This window comes from Anneissia japonica, unplaced genomic scaffold, assembly GCF_011630105.1.
Source record: "Anneissia japonica isolate Jap-2015-1 unplaced genomic scaffold, ASM1163010v1 scaffold287717_len1600092_cov198, whole genome shotgun sequence".
NCBI classification, from domain to species: domain Eukaryota; kingdom Metazoa; phylum Echinodermata; class Crinoidea; order Comatulida; family Comatulidae; genus Anneissia; species Anneissia japonica.
In genome coordinates, this window is record NW_022755469.1 from 963,282 (window position 1) to 983,860 (window position 20,579).

The 20,579-nt window shown below is 32.9% G+C and overlaps 1 protein-coding gene across 2 annotated transcripts in view; it reads right to left on the reverse strand.

The window, feature by feature from the left end:
* Positions 1 to 1,860: 1,860 nt before the first annotated feature.
* Positions 1,861 to 20,579, reverse strand: part of LOC117123491 (junctophilin-1-like) — a 34,107-nt gene continuing 15,388 nt past the window's right edge. Inside the window, exons 3-6 of one of the 2 annotated variants that reach the window (XM_033269438.1) lie at positions 18,203 to 19,025; positions 8,458 to 8,570; positions 7,128 to 7,972; positions 1,861 to 6,561 (exon numbers count right to left, since the gene is read on the reverse strand). In XM_033269438.1, the coding sequence (XP_033125329.1) occupies positions 6,439 to 6,561; positions 7,128 to 7,972; positions 8,458 to 8,570; positions 18,203 to 19,025 (1,904 nt within the window). In that variant the 3' untranslated portion in view covers positions 1,861 to 6,438. Of the gene's footprint in view, positions 6,562 to 7,127; positions 7,973 to 8,451; positions 8,571 to 18,202; positions 19,026 to 20,579 lie in introns of both variants that reach the window. The other variant, XM_033269437.1, reaches the window with a different exon arrangement.

A 20,579-nucleotide genomic window follows, 5' to 3' on the forward strand; every position in this document is an offset into this window, starting at 1 on the left:
TCATTAATGATAATTAGTATTGATAATGACAAATTATTAAACTGTCGTAGCCAAAAAGAGGCCAAGTAGAGCATCTTATTCAAATATTAAAAAGAATTAAAATCGTGTACATTACACCTATACACCGCAACACTCGAGTTTCAAAATACGGGTAACTAGCTGTACTGAACTTTCTGTGTACATTGAGGGCGCCATTGAAAATGATAGCGCTCAGGCGAATTTTGATTGGCTGAATCTATGGCAGCCATCTTGGATGGTACACACACGCAGATCTGCGTATTTCGAACATCGAATACATTGCTGTTAGCGCTCTAGTATTCTTATTATATCTCTATGGTTAAAACATACGCGAACACGTGCGTTTGTGGGACAACACGTGTGTTTGTAAGACGCGCGCGTATTCCTAGCGCTGTTCTGATTAGTCAGTTGTTAAGTTTGATTGACACTCCAGAAAGGTCTATTCATTTCAATTATGATGTTTAAGACACCCACTTAATAACATATGCTTTGTAAGAGTATCTATTACAAATTTATCATGACAAGTAGTAGATAAAACCGGATCTCTGCGATGGCCGATGTTCCTCATGCAGCCACTTTCGTAATATTTTACACTATTTGTAATGATGTAAGATATGGAAACAAATTAAAACGGATCCAGGACTTTCCTTTAATTAATTAAAAAAATTTTAATTCAGGTAGAAATGTTAGACTTTTTAATATCCTCTAATCTAAAGCGATAGTCGTTGCATTTTGGTACATTCCCTTTACCATAATATAACGCTAGATTATTTCGAATCTTGGATGCTTTAGTATTTATCCAAAACTGTTTTAAAGTAATAGTCACAATTGCTTGACCAATAACATATGTAGGCAAAAATTCTTAACCAACATGTGTTTGGAACTCAAGTTTGCTTGTTCACAAACTTTCGATGAATTAGGTGGCATCAGCGTCACAGACGTACGGACGCACATGCATGGACGATTGCAACGGTTCCTACTTTACAGCATAGGAACCAAAAACGAATATAATAGTTTTCACAACGGTTACGTCCTCTTTACGAAATTCCTGTATATACCCCTACTGAGTGAGAAGGGAATTTATGTTTGGGTGTATATTCGTGTACGTGGTTCCGCGTCAGACCAGCGGCGTGGGGGGGGGGGGAGGGTGGAGCCCCCAGATTTTATCCTGGCTCCCCACGGCCCACCACCGCTGCCCCCCCCCCTACTCAGGTGGCCAATGAGGCTCATTGACATTTCTACATGTCGATGATTGCTCGAACTCAGCTCAACCAGTTCATAGTTTTGACTTGTAGTTTAGTTTACAGTAGTTAGGCCTACACATTTTGGCAGTCAGAGGCATTTATACAAACTCAGAGTATTCTCTACAAACTTGTCTTGTTGCAACACAATGGCTAAAGTACAATCCCGTTCCTGGTTATTCATGTTTCTTAAATTTAACTGTAATTCGTATTAAGATACAAAATACAATAGTTTCATCATTTTTTAAAATGTTCTGTATAATTAATAAACGGCTATAAAACAATATGATGTTCATTTTGATTCTTTAATTCCATAGAAATTTCACTTGATTTATACATGATTATTTGAGAGCAAACGGGCTAAGGTCACATAAGATAGCCATTTACATAGCCGTATTGTAATATTTTTTCAGGGGCTTCGCCCCTAGACCCAGGCCGGGCGATTTCGCGGCCCCTGGCCCCCAGCATTTGGTTCTCCGCTTCGATCAGAACACTTGCTCCCCCACATATCACAGACCCACACTGCTTCCCACCCCCCCCCCCCCCCCCCACAGAAATTTTCTGGTACGCCACTGCATCAGACAGAAGCAAAACAAAAATATTGACATTATTTTCCATTACATTTATTAATAACTTTGAAAAACCTAGCCAATCTCAACACATTTGCACACTAAACCTACATTCCGAACTACATCTGAAGCGAAACAATACAGTGAAAAAGGAGGAATCATTTCAAGTTGACATGGTTAAATTAAATACACAACATAAACATTTCTAAGATGTCACAAAATATACCCTGACCACCTAGCTCCAGATTGCTATTTACAAAACTCATCTACAGAGATCTTGTTATCTTAAGTAATCAAATTACAAATATTAGGCGATAAATTATATATATATAACATGGAAATAAATAGGGAGAAATATAATTTAAAAAGAAAAGGGTAATGCACTCTACATTTCAAGGCAATCGTACGGTGTCTGAAGCACATTTTAACTATTGCACACAAACAATGTATAAATAACATCTTGTCGACGATACATCAATCGTATCACTAGTGAGATCGTACGTTTTTTTCCTGAAAGATCTAAAATTCAAATAATTATATCTTGTTTTGTTATTTTTTTTATTATCTATTTATAGCACCGATTTATCGATAACGTAGCCTGTCGACAGCAGTCTGACTTTTACTCCTGAGAATGATCAAGTCCTCAAAAATACCGAATCCTTCCTATTTTTGCACTCGGTATATAAACAATACAGAGGAGAACAGAAGATACGATGAAGACAGTCTTTAGTGACTGATTTCCTGGCAGGGGGAGGGTTGTCTGATGGGTGGATAACCTGGCAGATGGGGTTATCAGACCTATAGGAACAGCCAGCGAGCAAACACACCTCAATTCATTCTCATTGTAAACTCACTACTGTCTGGCTAGCTTAAAACATACTTACAAAATAAATATAAATCATAAATAATAATTATAGTAAATCTAATAAATGAAACACAATGTTTGTTGAACATAAAATCATTCTATTTATACATGTTAATATTAAATTATCATAGATACATAAATTATGATTGTAAATAATAAAAAATAATAATAATTATCATATAAATACAAAATGTATTTGATCATAAAACTGATAAAATTATAAATATAAAATTATATGAAAACTATTCTAAATAATTTAATAATTGATAAATTAGCTACTGATAAAGTCCATTAGGCCTACCCATGACATAATTTTGTATATTTTCTGTTACAAGTAATAACAGTCACCTCATTGCTACAACTATGTGATAGGATCATGATCACAAATAATGTGATAATAGATTATGTGATACGATAGACTATGTGATAACAATCATACGCTGTACAGCAGTGCGATCATAAATGATCACAAGTTGTTGTATGATCAACAAATCATGATATACAGTAGTGTGATCATTTTGTCCATAGGTTGTGATTTTATCAAAATGGTGTGTGACCATATGTCATATATCATCATATGTCTGGAATATATGACAAGATAGTGTGAAATGGCCATAATGCATCCATTATAATATGGCCATTATATGCTTTGATGTGATTGTAGATATGGTCACAGATGATGTAATGTAATCATATATGATGTGATATGATTGTAGATACTGCAATGCATATGTATAGTTCAAGATGATCATATATTATGTAATATGACCATGTAATATCATATATGATACTATATCATATATGGTGTGATGTGATCATATATTATGTGATATAACCATATATAATAAAACATATATATCATATCACATCATATGATCATTTAGTCATTTGTTACATTATGAGATATGATCATAGATTTTGTGAAATGTACAATCCAGAGTACTCAAATAACACCACCCATATTATATTATCAGTATCACTACTTTTTTACATGAGCCCAACTCCTATATTTTTGCTCACCATTATCCAAATTATTTTTTAAGTCATATTTTCTGATCACAGGCATATAAAATCTTGTTAATAGATTTTAAATAATAAAAAATTACATATTATTCTAAATATTCTGTTGGTTAATAGGTATTTCACTGCAAATCCAACACATATCTCTAGCTACACAGAGAATATGAAATTTATGTAGCAACAAGTTAAACGATCATTAAAAATCCATGTGACTCGAATCCCACATCTCTGAACCCAATTATTGTATTTCATGGCTTTTACCTGTGTCACAGCGTTCTAAACAACAGTTATCCTCCATATCGTTCATCTCTGCCTGTCGGAAGCAAAGCTAAGTTCATGATTGATTATAAATCTATTTTTTTTGTATAACACAATTGAAAAATATATTTCCCTTAAACTTCAAGGGTAAACACTCAACTATTTAATTTCCTGCTTTAATAACTTTTTAATTAATTATCATTTTTATGACTTTCTCCATTTAAAGCAACATAGGCTACACTTCATATTAAATATATAACCTATGATATGCCCAATAATTTATAAATATTAAAAAGGGGCACTCTGGGGCAGTTTGAATATTAAATTTATACCAAATAATATGTTTATTCCAAAATGTCATTTGTTTTATAAAGTATATTTCTAACAATTCCTAAAACAAATCCTTCTTTGAAATGTATCTTTATCGTGAATTCATAATTTAAGTTTCTTCATTAAATAAAACCCACAATTTTCGGCCATAAAGAAATGTGGTAAAATATAAATGGCATATGTACATTAAACATTTCATATATAAAATTATTCTTAATTAGCTAACCTATTTATATATCTACTCTCTATTCTACAAGTTAAAAACTGCAATCTTGTGCCAACAATAAAAAACCATGCAAAAAATCGTCCAAAAATATCTTAGATAAGCTGCGCTCAAGCCAGTAACATTACTGTTGTGTTGTTTTTTTTCTATATACATGATTTAATGCTGCACTAGATTATGTCTGTAGTAACAATAAATGAAAGAATAAATTTAAAAAATTGGAAAACTGCAAACACTCAATCAAAGCATTAAATTGCTCACTTACAAAGAATTAATCAACTTATCAACTTCAAAGAAGACCTTTAGGTTTTCACTAATTTACAAAGTTTTTACTTATTACAAAAATCCTCAAATTCACTGCCAGAAAATTTAAAGGTCTTGCAAAAAAAAAAAAGAGAATAATTTAATGTCTGTTGCAGAAGACAATATCTTCTCTCAATTGAAAGATTATAAATTACCAACTTTTAATATAAACAGTGAGAAATTCAAATGAAAGTTTATTAGATAGGACAACTATAATTATGCAACATAATTTAATAAACCATACACAAGACAATTTTTAATTAAGGCCAGTTATTTTTTCAAATGTTTATATAAAAATGTTGGTATTTCTAAACTACTGGAGATAAATTTTAGGAAGCATTGGTTAGCAAAATTAGCTTAATTTAAATAATAGGAGCTTTAACAGATAAGGGGAACTGGCCTCCAAACATAGCTAGTGAGGAGATTAAAAAAAAAAACGTTAAATCAATGTTCGATATAGCCGAGGGGTGCATGGATTCAACCACTGAATACAAATTGTATAAGATGTATAAACTACAAGGTTATGTTTATATCAAGATGATAATAGACTTTAGGGGCAGATTGCTATAAAACGGTCTTCAACAGCCTGTTGTACAGTATAGTCAGTTATAGATGATCTAATGATAGTCACCCTTGTAAAACCATTGCAATGAAACAGTCATGAGAAGTACTGTGGCGAGTACTGAAAAATAGAGTCATCCCATGCCGACTTTTCTTTTTGATCGCAACTGTACATATTTGCATGTAAAGCTCATTTGCGAAAGTAACGAAAAATAAGTTTCTAATACCTTTTTTTAAAAGCAAACTTATTATAAATTTTAAATATGTGGATCATAATGAAAGTGGCTTTATACATTTTAAAAAGAAAAATATTCATCGGAAGCCACATTTATCGAATAATATATCACTAAATTATAGACTCCTCCTTGCAGGTCCTGCTGATTAGACTACGGTATAACAATGGTCTAAATTTATAGACCAAATATAGCTGCCTAAACCATTATGACCGTCTACAGACCGTGTATAGCATTCCATCCCACTTACTGTACATACAAAATACTACATTATATTAGAATGTACCTTACTTGTAACAATCCACGATATCTATCATACATTTCAGTTTAGAAGACATATACTTCCGAAATTTAAAAATTTTGAATATTTTGTTGTTAATTGCGCTATGAAGATGTCTGCTAACCTCAAACCAGTTAGATTTTTAGTATATTTTGTTCATATTTTAAATAATTCACTTCATGGTACAATTCCCATTGTACTGTAGCAGTAATCAGCATACTTCATTATGTACAGCAAACATTACACACACACACTAACAAGGATATTATTTGAATGTGATGTGGAAAGTAAATAAAATTGATTGAAATACATGATATAGTATAATTCAGGTAATAATCATACAGATGGCGTATAATGGAGATTCATATAGGTTTGATTAGAGTGGTTTACTCAACTAGAGCGGAGGTGTTACCGGATTTGAGATTTAAGTTGAAAATGGATTTCATACAAATGGACCAGAGATGATTAAACTGGATTAAACTGGATATATCTAATTTGGATTAGATATAACTAAGATTCAAGTATAAAAACTGGATTTCACTGTGACCACTTTAGCCAGTTAGTAACATCATCTAATTGGAAGAGTTGTGAAAAAAGCACTGTGAAACCAACATTTAGTATAAGTACCAAAACAACCATAGGACCACTGGCAGACCATTTCTGTAAAAAAAAACAAAAAAACGAAAACAAGCTATTTATAAGTTAATATATGTAAATGTATTTGGTTATTGGTTGCTTGTATAGCGCTTTTCCTTGTAGGGACTTTTTTTTATCATTGAGTCAAATTGCTACCATATCAGCACAATGGCAGTCAACCCCATAAAGTGCACATTTATACTCCTGGGTGGACAGAAGCAATGCAGATAAAGTGCCTTGCTCAAGGACACTAACAAGATTCACAGCGAGGGATTGAAGCCCTGACCTCAAGTCCAACAAGGGATCCGGACCAGGGTCTGTCTACAGCCTCAGTCAGGGTTCCGAAATTGCATCCCCAATGGGGTTCATGGGTAGAGATTGTACGGTTTGGGAAGGTAATTTCCCTCAGACCCCCTTCCCTGCTGGCTTGCCTCTGCCAACCATGCATGCCTAATTTCCAGTACATGTTGTGAAACAAAACATGTACTGAAAATAATGTGCACATACACAAAAAGATTCTGCCATGTCTGCATGCGAGAAAATTGTATTAGCTGCAACAGATTTATACAGTAGAGAAGAAGTAAACTGACCTTTGTAGTGTGTACAGCTAACGCTGCCTCTTGGTCTAATTCGGGATCTACCGGCTCTTCCTCCTCCAAGCTTGGCTCCTTTGGTATATACTTGATACCACACGTTGATGGAAACTTGCCTTGAAAACTACGGTAGTGACCGGGTGGAATTTCATGTAATAAATGAAGATCAAACGATTTGGACTTTGCTTTAACTTTCTTTTTCTGTTTCGTTTGCTCTTTTTCAGGCGGGGGTGTTAGAGTCGGAGAGTCTTCCTCATAAAAAAATTCCTTAGCGTCAAATGGCTGATAATCGTCATGGTTCAGTCGATGATCGTCCAATCCGCCTTGACGTGTCAGCTGTCGTCGAACAGCACTGCGCCTCAGTTCTGGCCCTGACATAAATCGTTCTGTGTCAGACATTGTACTAATACCGGAGTCCGGTGTCAGTTCGACTGATCGACTATCACCATATCCTTTATAATGGTAGTCGGACATCTGATCGCTATGCGCATCGTGCGAGCTGAAACTATAATGGTCGTCTAAGTGGGGTTCTCGAAGCGAATGGTGGTATCCGTTAGGCATCGGTGCATGAATATCTCTTCTCCTATCTAGTGACGGAGAATGTTGACTTGATGAGGACATTCCATAACTATCTGTGAGGTGTTTTTCAGCGTGGGCAGAGCCATTATGCCTTTCCCAGTCTTGGTTTCCCGTATCATGTTGGCGCTCGTGTAAATGTCCTTCTTTCTGTTTAATAATTGTTCCTCGCATATGGCTCTTCCGATCAAACCGATCCAAATTGCCAAGAGTGCGACCAAAGAAGCTTTTTTTACGATCATACCTCACGCTAGAATTATCTTCTCCTGTAAAATTGTAAAATAAAAAAGTGATAAGCAATTAATTTACTTTTGATTAATAATTAAAATAAAATTCTTTCAACATTTAATAACTAAATATACTCTATACAAAATTATAAACAATATACAAACTAATTTCAATTTGTATTTTTGTGTTGTCTGTATACGTTTCTTGTGAAAATACATTTGAAAAGTAATTTTATAGGAAGAGGTGGGGCAATAAAATTGTATTTGCAAATACATTTGCCTACTACATATCACCTGAGACATTTCTTAAAAATGTTTTATATTAATCTTATAATATTTGTCTCGCTAGTGAATGCAGCAAAATATATGTATCGCAAGATTAATGTAATCTGCTTGTTCAGTCCTTAGGGATAAAATTTAATTTTTTTTTTAATGCAATGAGCTTTTCTTTAACGACTTAAAAATATCAATTTTACATTTGGTTGTGCAAAGCCATAAATAATAGAATTTCAGTGAACCTTTACTGGGTAGATTAGCAGTCAGTTCCTTTGCCCGTAGATTGGCGTGTGTCGATTCCTCTCTTGCATGAGTGGATGCTATGTCTGCTTGTTCAGCTTTCTCTTTTGCGTAAGCCGCTCTGAAATAAAATGTGAACATTAATGGCGTTAGAGTGACAGTACCACATGTTTTTCAAATGAGCCTGCAGTTATGCTTAAAAATGTGATAACCATGATTTCTCACTGATACAGTGGGTAGCCTCATGTGCCTGGTGTGTTGATGCTTAGAATAAACGATACACCATGACGCAGTGCTTTAATGTAAAGGCGTGGGAGGGCTTCTTCAACAAATCGTGTCTAACTACCTTTAATCAATGGTATAAAGTTACCAAGGGAATTAAGTATCATTACAGTACATACAATTGTGACTCATATTTTCCACATGAATAATAATATCATTGTAAAACTCGTAAATCTATTACAGCAATAAATGCTCTTTTTTTAATCCGTAAGTCGACATCTCATCAAAGATTTTTTTCGCAGACACATTATGTCATTAAAACTCAATCACGAGTTTAGAAAGCTGCCAAAAGGCGCAGTGCTGATGGTTGCTCTCTGAATTATTTGACTTTCCTGTAACCTTTTCTACAAAAGAGTTTCATACTTAAGAATGTATTAGTGCCCTATACAAACCATCATAATTGTTATGTTTAATTTCTCTTTCTGATAGAAGAACTATTGATTGACTATTAGGATTATTATAAACTCAGAAAAATTAAAAGTTGTTTGTTATTTTTTAAAGGCTTTTATGGACTTCTTTAATCTGGGTAATTTGTTTTGTACTGTATTTCATCATAATTGTCATTGTTCCGTGTATTTCATTCTCTTAAAGGCGGGCTTCCCGCTGTTTGATATGGACTGAAATAAAATCAAATAAGAATATGCTTATTCTTATAGTAATTGTAAAAAAAATATCAATGCTAGTAGGCCTAATGATGATTATGGAGGTGATAAAAATGAAGATGCTGTTGATGATTGTGACACCTATATTAATGAAGATCATGATGGGGATGGTAATGATGTTGATAATGATAATTATTAAGATGATAAGAATCAATACAATTATAATGAAGATTAAAATTATTATGCTAGTAGATTATTATTTCTTAACATTTTCTTCATTAGCAAGTTTTATGTTTTAGAATTTTCCATTTGATTTAGATGCTCTATCCCTTGTTGACTGAATAAAATTAATTCCATCATATATTAATTTTTACACAGATAATCGCTTGAGCCTTGGCCATTCACTAATCCTTAATTACCAGCTCAATTATCTAAAAAAAAAAACCTGGGTTTGTTAATGCTAGTAAATAAAAATTGCTACATGGATGGTATATTAGCATTTGAACATAGAAAACAACAATGACCTATAACCTTTCTGCTATCAGATTGTTAGATGGCAGTAGGATGCAAAGAATTTTCAAACGCTCTTTAGTTAAATCATGGAGGTATACCTCCATGGTTAAATCTTCGTAGAGTGTCAAAACCATTATTTATTCTCACAATCTCTACATTTAGTGGCAACTGTAACAGCAAGCTTAAGGGGAAGCGTTCAAGTGTTAAATAAGCGTGTCATATGAGAGCGGGGCTGTAACTGAAGCCCCCTAATGTGACTTATTTAATTAGCATACTTGATGGAATAATCACATGTATCAGTAGGAATGACAAAAGTCTAGGTCGCATTTACACATCAGACGCCTTAGGATGCTTCGATATTAAGATCATGTTACTATGTTGTTCGGTTCCGCTGTGATAAGGTCATGTGACTTGCTGACATAAGATCCTTGGTGCAGATCTGTTCTTTGACCTTTCAGCTGGTTAGTTAATTATACAGAGTTAACACAATGATCTTGCATCTCTTGAGATTTTTTCTTATCACACAGTATTTGAATATTAATTAAATTTTCACATTATTAAAACAACTTCAGTTATAATAATAATTAGAATAGGCAAATAATTTTTAAATGTTAATGTTGGAAAAAGTATAAAACATTATATGACCAATGACAGTTAATTAATTACTTATATTAATGATCATGATGATAAAATAATAATATTAATAATAAATATGATAAATAATAGCTGATTTTACAGTATTACTTTATAACACTATAACTAATAAAAAATATATATTAAAATACTGAATATAATTAGGGAATGTTTTTATATTAACTATGTCATGAAAATAATATTATTAATAATAATATAATAATTAATTAATAATCACAATAAATATTGGTATAATTAAGGAATGATATATCAGTACAATATCTAAAAATAGCCACTATTGGTATTATTTTGTTATCTAGTTATACTGCCCTCACTGGCCAGGAATCTATAGAATGAACCAAATATGGAAGTGTGATTGTAGATGTCAGGTTGCCAATGAAGCTCTCTCATCATTATGCTAATCAGTTGCTAATAATTACTAAAGAAAATGACCCAATAATCCACGCTCCACCGCACATGCCTAAGACATCAACCCATCAGATTTGACGATTAAGAACATACTTTATAACCATGGCAACAACCAAGATTTTCAGATGAAAGGTGCTAATGGTGCAGCATATAGGCTAATGAGGGATAATAAACAAAGGGAAGTATTATAAAATGTAATAACTTTAAGTACACCACACATATAATTTTAGTAACATGTGTTTTGTTATTTATAAAAATATTTTTTAGATGTGCTGCCAACTAAATCTAGTATACTGTAGTATAAATTTTTTTAAAATTAATTGGAATGAAAAAATTAAGCGAAAAAATGGTTGTGTTGCCCAAATAAAGTGCCTTTACAAAATAAAGGACATTGGACTAATTCTAGGGTTCACTGTAAACCATCACTCACCTCATGCATCGTGGTTAATAAACCGTATATTCTCGCATATAAGACGAGGCTTAAAATAACAAATTAAGATCGAATAACAGGGGATCGTCTTATACGCGCAACACATACAATTTTTTATTATGTTCGTCTTATGTGCCTATCGTCTGTAACACGCAAATTTACTACTGAAATGAAGCTCCTAACTGAATGCAATTTTAAATGGGGGGAAATAAGATTTTGATAACCATTTAAAAGCCCATAAATTGGTATTATTTGGAAGATTAGCCCTACATTTGGCTAGATTTTTAAGCAGTCTCAAAACCCGGATAAAGAGCAGCAAAAAGTAGGACAGTGAAACAAGGGGGTCGTCTTATACGTCTGGCATACAAATATCGTCCAAAACTCTTCTCAAACTTGGGGGTCGTCGTATACGCGGTTGCATTATTATGTGAGAATGTATACGCAGATTTCAAGTACAACTTTGCCAGGAGAAAGGAATAGGATGAACCCAAACAGTAAAGTAACCTTGCTCCATCATCAAAAACAACACACATGCAATTGGATACAAACAAATCGGGAAGGCACTCCGATTTGTCTGCAAGGCAAAGCGGAAAAGTTGAACCAGGTTCAACATTCCTAACCGATAGGGTAAGCGATTCTATGGAAACCGAGCTTTAGATATCTCTCATAATAATTATAATAATAAATAATAATAATAATAATAATGATAATAATAGTAATAAATAATAATAATAATAACATAGGTTTTTAATATAGCACCCTATAATAATCTCCAGTATGATTGGCACTTCACCAAAAAGTCTAATAGCGCATCATTCCTGAGGCCGAGGTTGAACAACCGGTAATTAGCCTTAATCAATAAAACAGCATTTCATTGCATAGATGCTAGCAATAGCAATAGAGCCACACGTACACAAAACCATAAAGTTCATTTATAGACAATTGTTATAAACAATGTCCTGCACTGAACATTCAACGGAAGGTTTACTATGACAATAGTGAAGGCATAAACAAAATCACCAATCATTAATTATTAGTTTAAGAGTAGTAAGTCATTTTTTGAGTAGTGATTTCCATACAAACTCTCATGCAATGTACATTTTCACACAGATGCAGATACCACGACTTAATACACGATCACCGCTTTATTCAATATCACACAGTCACATCTTTGCATTTATCAGAAATTATGAATAATATATGAAATTCCTAGTAATAAGCCAAAACATATTTTCTAATCACGGAAAACAGGAGTTTTTTTAAAAAGGTGTGTGGACTATGACTGGGGTACTGTACCTACTCAGAGGAAAAAACCATAAAGGTGGTGTGAACAGAGTATCTTGATTGCATTTTGAAATTTGTTGAATCTATTCCAATAAGAAAATTTGTAGTAGTTTAATTTGGGAGGGAAACGAATACCCTGAATACGTCCAAATTTTAAAGCAAATATAATATTACCGGAAACTTAGGCGAGGCCTTTTTTTATGCCTTGTATTCCGAACTTATTTTTTTTAAAGATCATCCGAGGAGGGGGAGGGGGGGCAGGGGAGGCAGGGATGCTCTAGGATATAATTTAAGGGGGACTGAAGGTCCGAGCCGGGGGTGGGTATGTGTCCCCTTCTCCCAAAACAAGATTTAAAAAAAAAATTGTGACTTCTAGATGTTCTGCTTGACTGATCAGACCCAGACGAAGTGATAGCTGAGACAGATTTGGCTTGGCGTAGGCAGTACAGTACTGGGATAGGAAAACTAGACCCCTTATTTTTTTTGGTCCGACAAGCTTTGGCTGATGTGGGGGGAGGGGAGCCACCAGACCGACGGGGGAGCTTAATCCCCTGCCCTTTACTAGCACCACCCCTGAGGGTGGGAAAAAAAGAAAAATAAAATTTTGTTTTTATATTTAGCAAATAATTTGATATCATCATTATTGGCGGACGGTGGGTTTGCTAAACAAGGTATAAAGAAAGTTTTGCCTAATGTCTTTAGTTATAATATAGAAAGAATTTACTCTCCTTATTTGTCTATGTGAAGCTGAAAGTAGTTTGCCATTTGAGAATTCTCAATGCATAATGATATTTGAAAATAGGTACCAGTAGATCTATGGAGTTTCATCTTTTACTTTCAAAATCATATTTTAATAAATGCCATATGTTGTATCATTCTTACATCAATCTTCATCAGCGCAGATGTTGAAATATTACACTGTAATAACGAGTACATGAAGTAGGCCTAGACAGACAGAGGTTTAAGTTACAGTTTTTGGTAAATAAAAATGTATTCAATGGAAAATGTGATAATTAGTTTTACATCATAAAATAGAATCCGAGATGTGCTTATGATTACCGGTATGTATAATATGCATACATATTATAGTTCCAATCTATTTATGAGTATGTTTGTGATTAAAATTACATAGGCCAATAAAATGACAATGGTACTGTATATAATAGAGTATCATATAAGGAATTTGCAAATATTTCTGAAATCGATTTTACTATAGTGAACTAAGAAGATTGAAAGTATAATAAAGACGCGATAATTTATATAGTGCAGCCACATTAATGCAATTAAAAATGTTAACATCCTCAAATGCTCTTCATCTCTGTGCCTGGCAGATTTAACAGACAATACTTGTGTAGACTTCATTTTATATCCTGAAGAAACATATTTGTCTTTCTGTGTTTTGTTCATACTATGAAGTTTTGGTGACAAAAAACTACACCCATGGGTGTGATATGACATCATCATGTCTATACGGTATGTCACATCATGTGACATACTCTACGGACATAGATACATACATACTACAAGATATGTGACATTTATCTCCATGTCTATTACTAATTTAGGTCCTGTCCACACTCAAGTTTTATGTGACAAATACCTGTGATGTGACATCATCCTGTCCATGTGACAAACTCATGAATTGTCACATAAAAATTGATGGTGTGGCCAGAGCATTAAAAAGTCAGACAATGTCCTACTTCCTTGAAGGCTGATCAGAAATTATTGGTTAAATCTGACAGGACAGAATTCCAATTGCTTTTAAAGATTATTTTCTGGATAATTGTGTCAAAATATTGATCTCACTAATTGATCATGAATTCTGAGTAGCTTTTTAATGTAAAGTGAGATGTTACATATAGTGCCTGTCTTTTACAAATGTAAACAGAGAGACATTATTAGCGCAAGATGTGTCGTAATATAGTCCTATCTACTTTTCTTTGAACTTCAATAAAAATTGTATTTGTTTCTCTGTAATATATTTGAATTAAATTTTTTAATTAGCGAAGTTCCTAAAACATTTTATTGCTTAATATACAATAAGTACCATAAATAACCATTAGGATAAATAATTACATATTAATTAGGATTTCTGGTAACTTGTACTGTATATAATTTTGTCTCGTGTATGTATATGTATTATTCCTGATGATGCTTAAATAAAAGCAAAACATTGAATAAAATGGCCTTGTCAATTTTTGAAGTGACATTCATACTATATGCACCATATAAGTTGACTAAAATTGTTATTATTTAAAATTCTGCTTATCAATTTGAATCCCAACTGAGAACTAGCCATCATTTGCCATAGCATTGCCTTTTCCAGTACCATAATATTTTTAATCTACACTATTGAATACATAGATATTGTCCTTTAAATATATACCAATTTATCACTAGCTAATATAAAACATTGGAGTTATAATAAATTCTGATATGTACATTACTACATTCAACAATGGATGCCTTGTGAAATATTATTATAAAAGTTAACTATTAAGTCTTAATATACCAAGTGAGTCAATTGTGAGAGGTGAACACATGCATTAAATAAATCAAATCTTGCCACAAACAACTACACAGTGCTTATTGATTTGTTGCCATGGTGAACTCATTACCCGGCCTGCCTCAATTACATTCATAAATCCAAAAACAATGATTTGAATAAAACCAAACGCTCATTATCCTCATGCAAATTAAGGACCTTTTCTTGCATTGATCACTGTAGACCAACATTTTGTAGTTTAGTATTCGATTAATTTCAATTTAATTTAAGCTAGGCTACTCATTCCTCTCATATCTTGACTTTTATGGCATTTTCCCGAGACTAGTAAATTGCTCAGTGATGGCGAGATGGTAGATTTTCATATTTTTATATTATATGATGGATCAGTATACTAGGCTTTAAATATCTGCATTCAATTAAATCGGTGGGTAAATTTACGAACTGATAGTAGTTATGGATTCACTGAAAAAGCTTCAAGATTTTAAAACAAAAATAGATACTGATCACTACATGTCTACCGTCTTCATCATCATTATTCCCATTATCATTGGCATCATCATCATATCAGCAGCAGCATGCAGAAGTATCATCATCATTATCACATAATCACCATCATCATCATCACTACCCTTAACATTATCATTATTACTATCATCATCATCATCACATCATTAACATCATCATCATTATCACCACAACATCACTATTATTATCATTATCCTCATTATCATTATTATCAATATCAATATCATTACTATTATCATCATCATCACATCATTAACATTGCTACTATTATCATCACTACCATTAACATTATCATCAATATCATCGTCGTTCCCTTCCTTAATGATCTAGTATTGGATAACGCATTATTAATATCACAATTGACGGTGCCATTATTAACATTAATATCTATAATAATGCAACTAGTAACATACAAATTTGAATATAATTCCAGCGGATGCTTATAAAATCAACAAATTTTCGATGAAGTCATTGTAAAAAGCTTTCAGAGGTGTTTCTGTAATTAATGAAAACACCAGTAAATCTCACGCTTCTGATTTTGAAAGTGAATGTGCCGGCTCTTAGAGAGACACACAAACACGTCATTTATCGTTTCCATCAAGAACAATGTAACAATAGATGAGTTTCGAGTACGTATGCAGAGAGAACAGCCACATGGGAAATAAAACTGCACTCTAACTCAATGTCTTAAGACTTTTGTAAAAAAGTGGAATAATAGATAAGAAATTGATGTATTGGATAAAACGCAACCCGATCACACGCTGACACGATATCCAATGGCAATTAGACGTGGTAATGTTTCAGTCATAATGATATCTCGAAACTCTATACTGATTAGAAGAACTAGCTTGTTACTTGTATTTGTGTTAAATTTACATGGGAGTCATATTGCAGCGATATATCGTTTCTGGGAAAACTTGTTTTAATTTGTATACTATTTGTCCTGTATATTCAAAATGCATTTTTTTTAATTCACTGTTTTACATGAATGTAACCGCTACTGATTGATGCCTCCGAACTGTCTGAGAAATATGTAGTACTAAATGAATTTATTCATGTATTGATGAAAAAGAGTACTGTTGGAACAAAACAAGATTACCCATTAAACTGCTGTACAATGAAAAACAATTTTAAAGGGATAAACATAAAAAAATCATTTCATGATAATCAATAATGATGGTCTGTATGTGGATATTGTTTTTCAGTCACCAAACCAAAAGCAGATAAAAAAAAATTAACCTGATTAGAAATAACCTTGGTCTCATGAGACACGGGGGAGAAAGGAAGAGGACATTCCAGACACTTTCATTTTCAAGAATTGAACCAATCATTTTCTGATTAAAAATTGATTACCGTCATCATCAACTTTGCAGTTCTAATACGATTAATCTCAAGCATATCAACCAGAGTTCAGCCAACGAATTGCATACAGTATACACAAACATGTGTTTTCACAAGTTCCACTGATCACTCTCGTAGCTGAGCGGTTCGTGAACGGATTTGCGCACAGGGAAATATTCAAACATGGATTATTAAGATTTATGAGTCAGTATATCAAAGTGGCATTACCATGTGACCGTATCATAATTACATGTTGAGCTTTCATTTATCCTTACATGTTGGTGAAAATGAAAACATCCTGGGGATCTATATATCCTATAATTGACTAATATGAAGAGAGCCTCATTTACATAAACACAACCGACTAGGGATATAAAGGATCTGTGGCATTATCATGTGACTGTATCATAATTACATGTTGAGCTTGTATTAATTCTTATATGTTGGTGAAAATGAAAACATCCTGATTTCTACAACCTAATTAGCTGTTAAGCAGAGAGACTCATTTGCATAAATACAACTGACTAGCGATATGAAGGACCTGTGACATCAGCATGTGACCGTATCATAATTACATGTTGAGCTTGCATTCATACTTCTGTCAGTGAAAATGAAAACATCCAGGGGATATACATCCTATAATTTGCTGTTATGCAGACAGAACCTCATTTACATAAACACAACCAACTAGGGATATGAAGGAGAATCTCTATGCTAAATCATCATTAATATTTTGTGACAGCATCAGCATTTGTCATGATTTCAGCAAGCTGTCTTTATAATATCTGCAGCCTATTATAGCCAACTTATTATAATTCAAGCTGTGTGCGTTATATGCATCTTTAATTTTTAACCATTTGTAACATAATATTCAAGTGTGTGGAATATCAATCATAGGACAATAGTTTAATTTGCATATATTTTTAATGGGATGTGCACATTATCTTAAGATAGGAAATAAAAAGGACTTGAATTATGTTGATTCTCAATTCCTTTTCATATTTCTAATAATTTGCAATTACAAAAAACACTTCATCTCCCTTCCCTACCTCATCTCCAATTGAGCCTAAGAATATGGTAAGATTTGAAAATTATGAATTTTTATTATTAAATTCACCAATGTGCATAATTATCCCATTATATTTTTTTTCATCAAAACTTTGAATAATATTAAACACATAAATAGTATAAATGTGTTTAAGTCTTACCGTGAAATGGCCAAATCCGCTTTCTGTCTTGCGAGATTCATTGCTTGATTGGCAAGTTGTTTAGCACGTTCAACTCTCTCCGAGATCTTTTTTGATCCCATAAACAGTTTTTTTTTACCAGATGCTACAAGCATATTATGCTTCCATTTCCCTTCATCCAGGTGTCCATCGGGATGCGTTAATATTCCGTAGCCATGACGTTTGTTTGACTGCCATTCTCCTATGTAGCATAAACCATCAGAGCGCTGACTAATACCGTAACCAGTCCTCTTATCTTTACTCCACTCGCCAATGTAAACCTCAGTAACATCATGTGCTGCTTCTTCGTCGTGCAAGCAATTCAGATCGCTATCGTAAACTGAAGCTGATTGCACAGAACTGGTACTAGCCGCACTTTCGCTGCTTTTTAATGAATCTTGTTTAAGTATGGCAGACCTACCCCTACTAGTACCCCTACTTGTAGATGACACACCAGAGTCACTTTGCGTGGTTATACTTGAGTCCGCACTTCTATCCCTCTTTTTCCTATTTCGTTTTAAGCGAAGTCCATCAATGAAAGTGCGCTTTAAGCTTCCACTACGGTTTATAGAGGCCGACCAGCTTTCAGCGTCCGATGTTTCAGTGTCGGACACATCCAACACAAATCCACCTCGCTGACCAAAATTTTCTGAGACTGTGACCGTACCGTTTTCATGTTCGCTACGTAATGATGTGAGTGATGTACGCAAAGCTGGTCTCACTATTGACGCCATACCGTATGGAACACTGTTCCTAATACCGTAACCATGACGCATTCCTCCAACCCACTGGCCATGATAAATTCCTAAATTAAAAAATAATTATTTCAACAATAAATTTGTAAACATATCCATATATTAGTGTATTTATATATATAAACTTTATTTCAACTCGATAATAAAAGCACAAAATGTACAAATAATCTTGTTCAATTAAATAATCGTTCTTCCACATGATCAAGATAAAATTTATATAAAACATTTTAAATATAAATACATGAAGTTAAAGAAATTCAATTACAAAACATTCAAAATTCATTACATTAAGTTGAAAATCATTTACAAATACATTATTTATTATTTTGATTATTATTATTATTACAAATACATTATTTATTATTTTGATTATTATTATTATTACTTTTATTGTTATTTCAATTATTATTATTATTAAATTTTCAATTTATTTTTAATTTTTAATCATTTGTAACATCACTTTGGAAAGTGCGATATGGAATTTTCCAATTTTCTTTTTTGTCAAAATTGTATGCATTCCAATAGGTTGCACCTCGATATAAAAAAGCTACGTTTTTTAGAGCTTGCTTTTAGTTTAGGCATAAATAAATTGGTTGCACTATGCCAGAAATTTTAATCAAAAGTATTTGTTTTGAATATATTATTTTGTAAGTCATTACAACGTGCAATTTATTTAAAAATGAATAAAACAAATTAACAAATAAAGAAAACAATAAATATAATGTTTATTTAAGTCAATATCCTACACTCTACTAGTGTTTCTGTCATATATTATAGAAATTACATAGTATACAAAGTAAATGTGTTGGTATATAAATCAACATGCAACAAAATTATTTCAGATTCAGATTTATTCACACAATGCATACAGGTGGAAACAAGACAAAAAAAATACAGATGCGAACAAAATCTAATGCAGTTGTGTCTGGAGAAGCCGAACAAGCCCATACGGCTTTAAGACTGGCTTCACCAGAGAAAAAAATGAAAGGTAATTTGTTCTGTGATCATAGACAATACAAAACACAACGGAACAAACACAAGAGACAATGACAAAAGGAACATGGAAAGCTTTTCATATTGCATTATAATATTATAATAGAATATAATATTTAATTTATGTATTAAATAACTAATTATTATATCAGCATTTATTTTACATTCTTGACATGTCATTTAAATCCTTTTTAATTTGGTTATAACATAACAACTGCCTGGTTATAATAATCATAGTGAAAGATATTCTCCATGAAATAATTAATGTACAGGACTGAATAGCATTCAGATTGTAATGTATGGACTCAAGTTGTTTATTCTGCAATATGGTTGCATTTAATTGATAGAGATTGTACATGATTCTGATATTTACATGTACCAGGAGAATACAAAAACCAACATTATTTATTCATCGGCTAGTCAATACTCATACAACAAATTGCTTTTGTTCAAATTATACCATATTTTAGACGACCTGTCTTGAAAATAATCCGTCGGTATTTAGCTCTCACTTATAATTCGCTTGTGTATGGAGCAAAATAAAAGAAAATAATAGCATGTTACCATTCAGAGCCTCCCCATCCCCAAAGTGGTGCATACTATGCAAGACC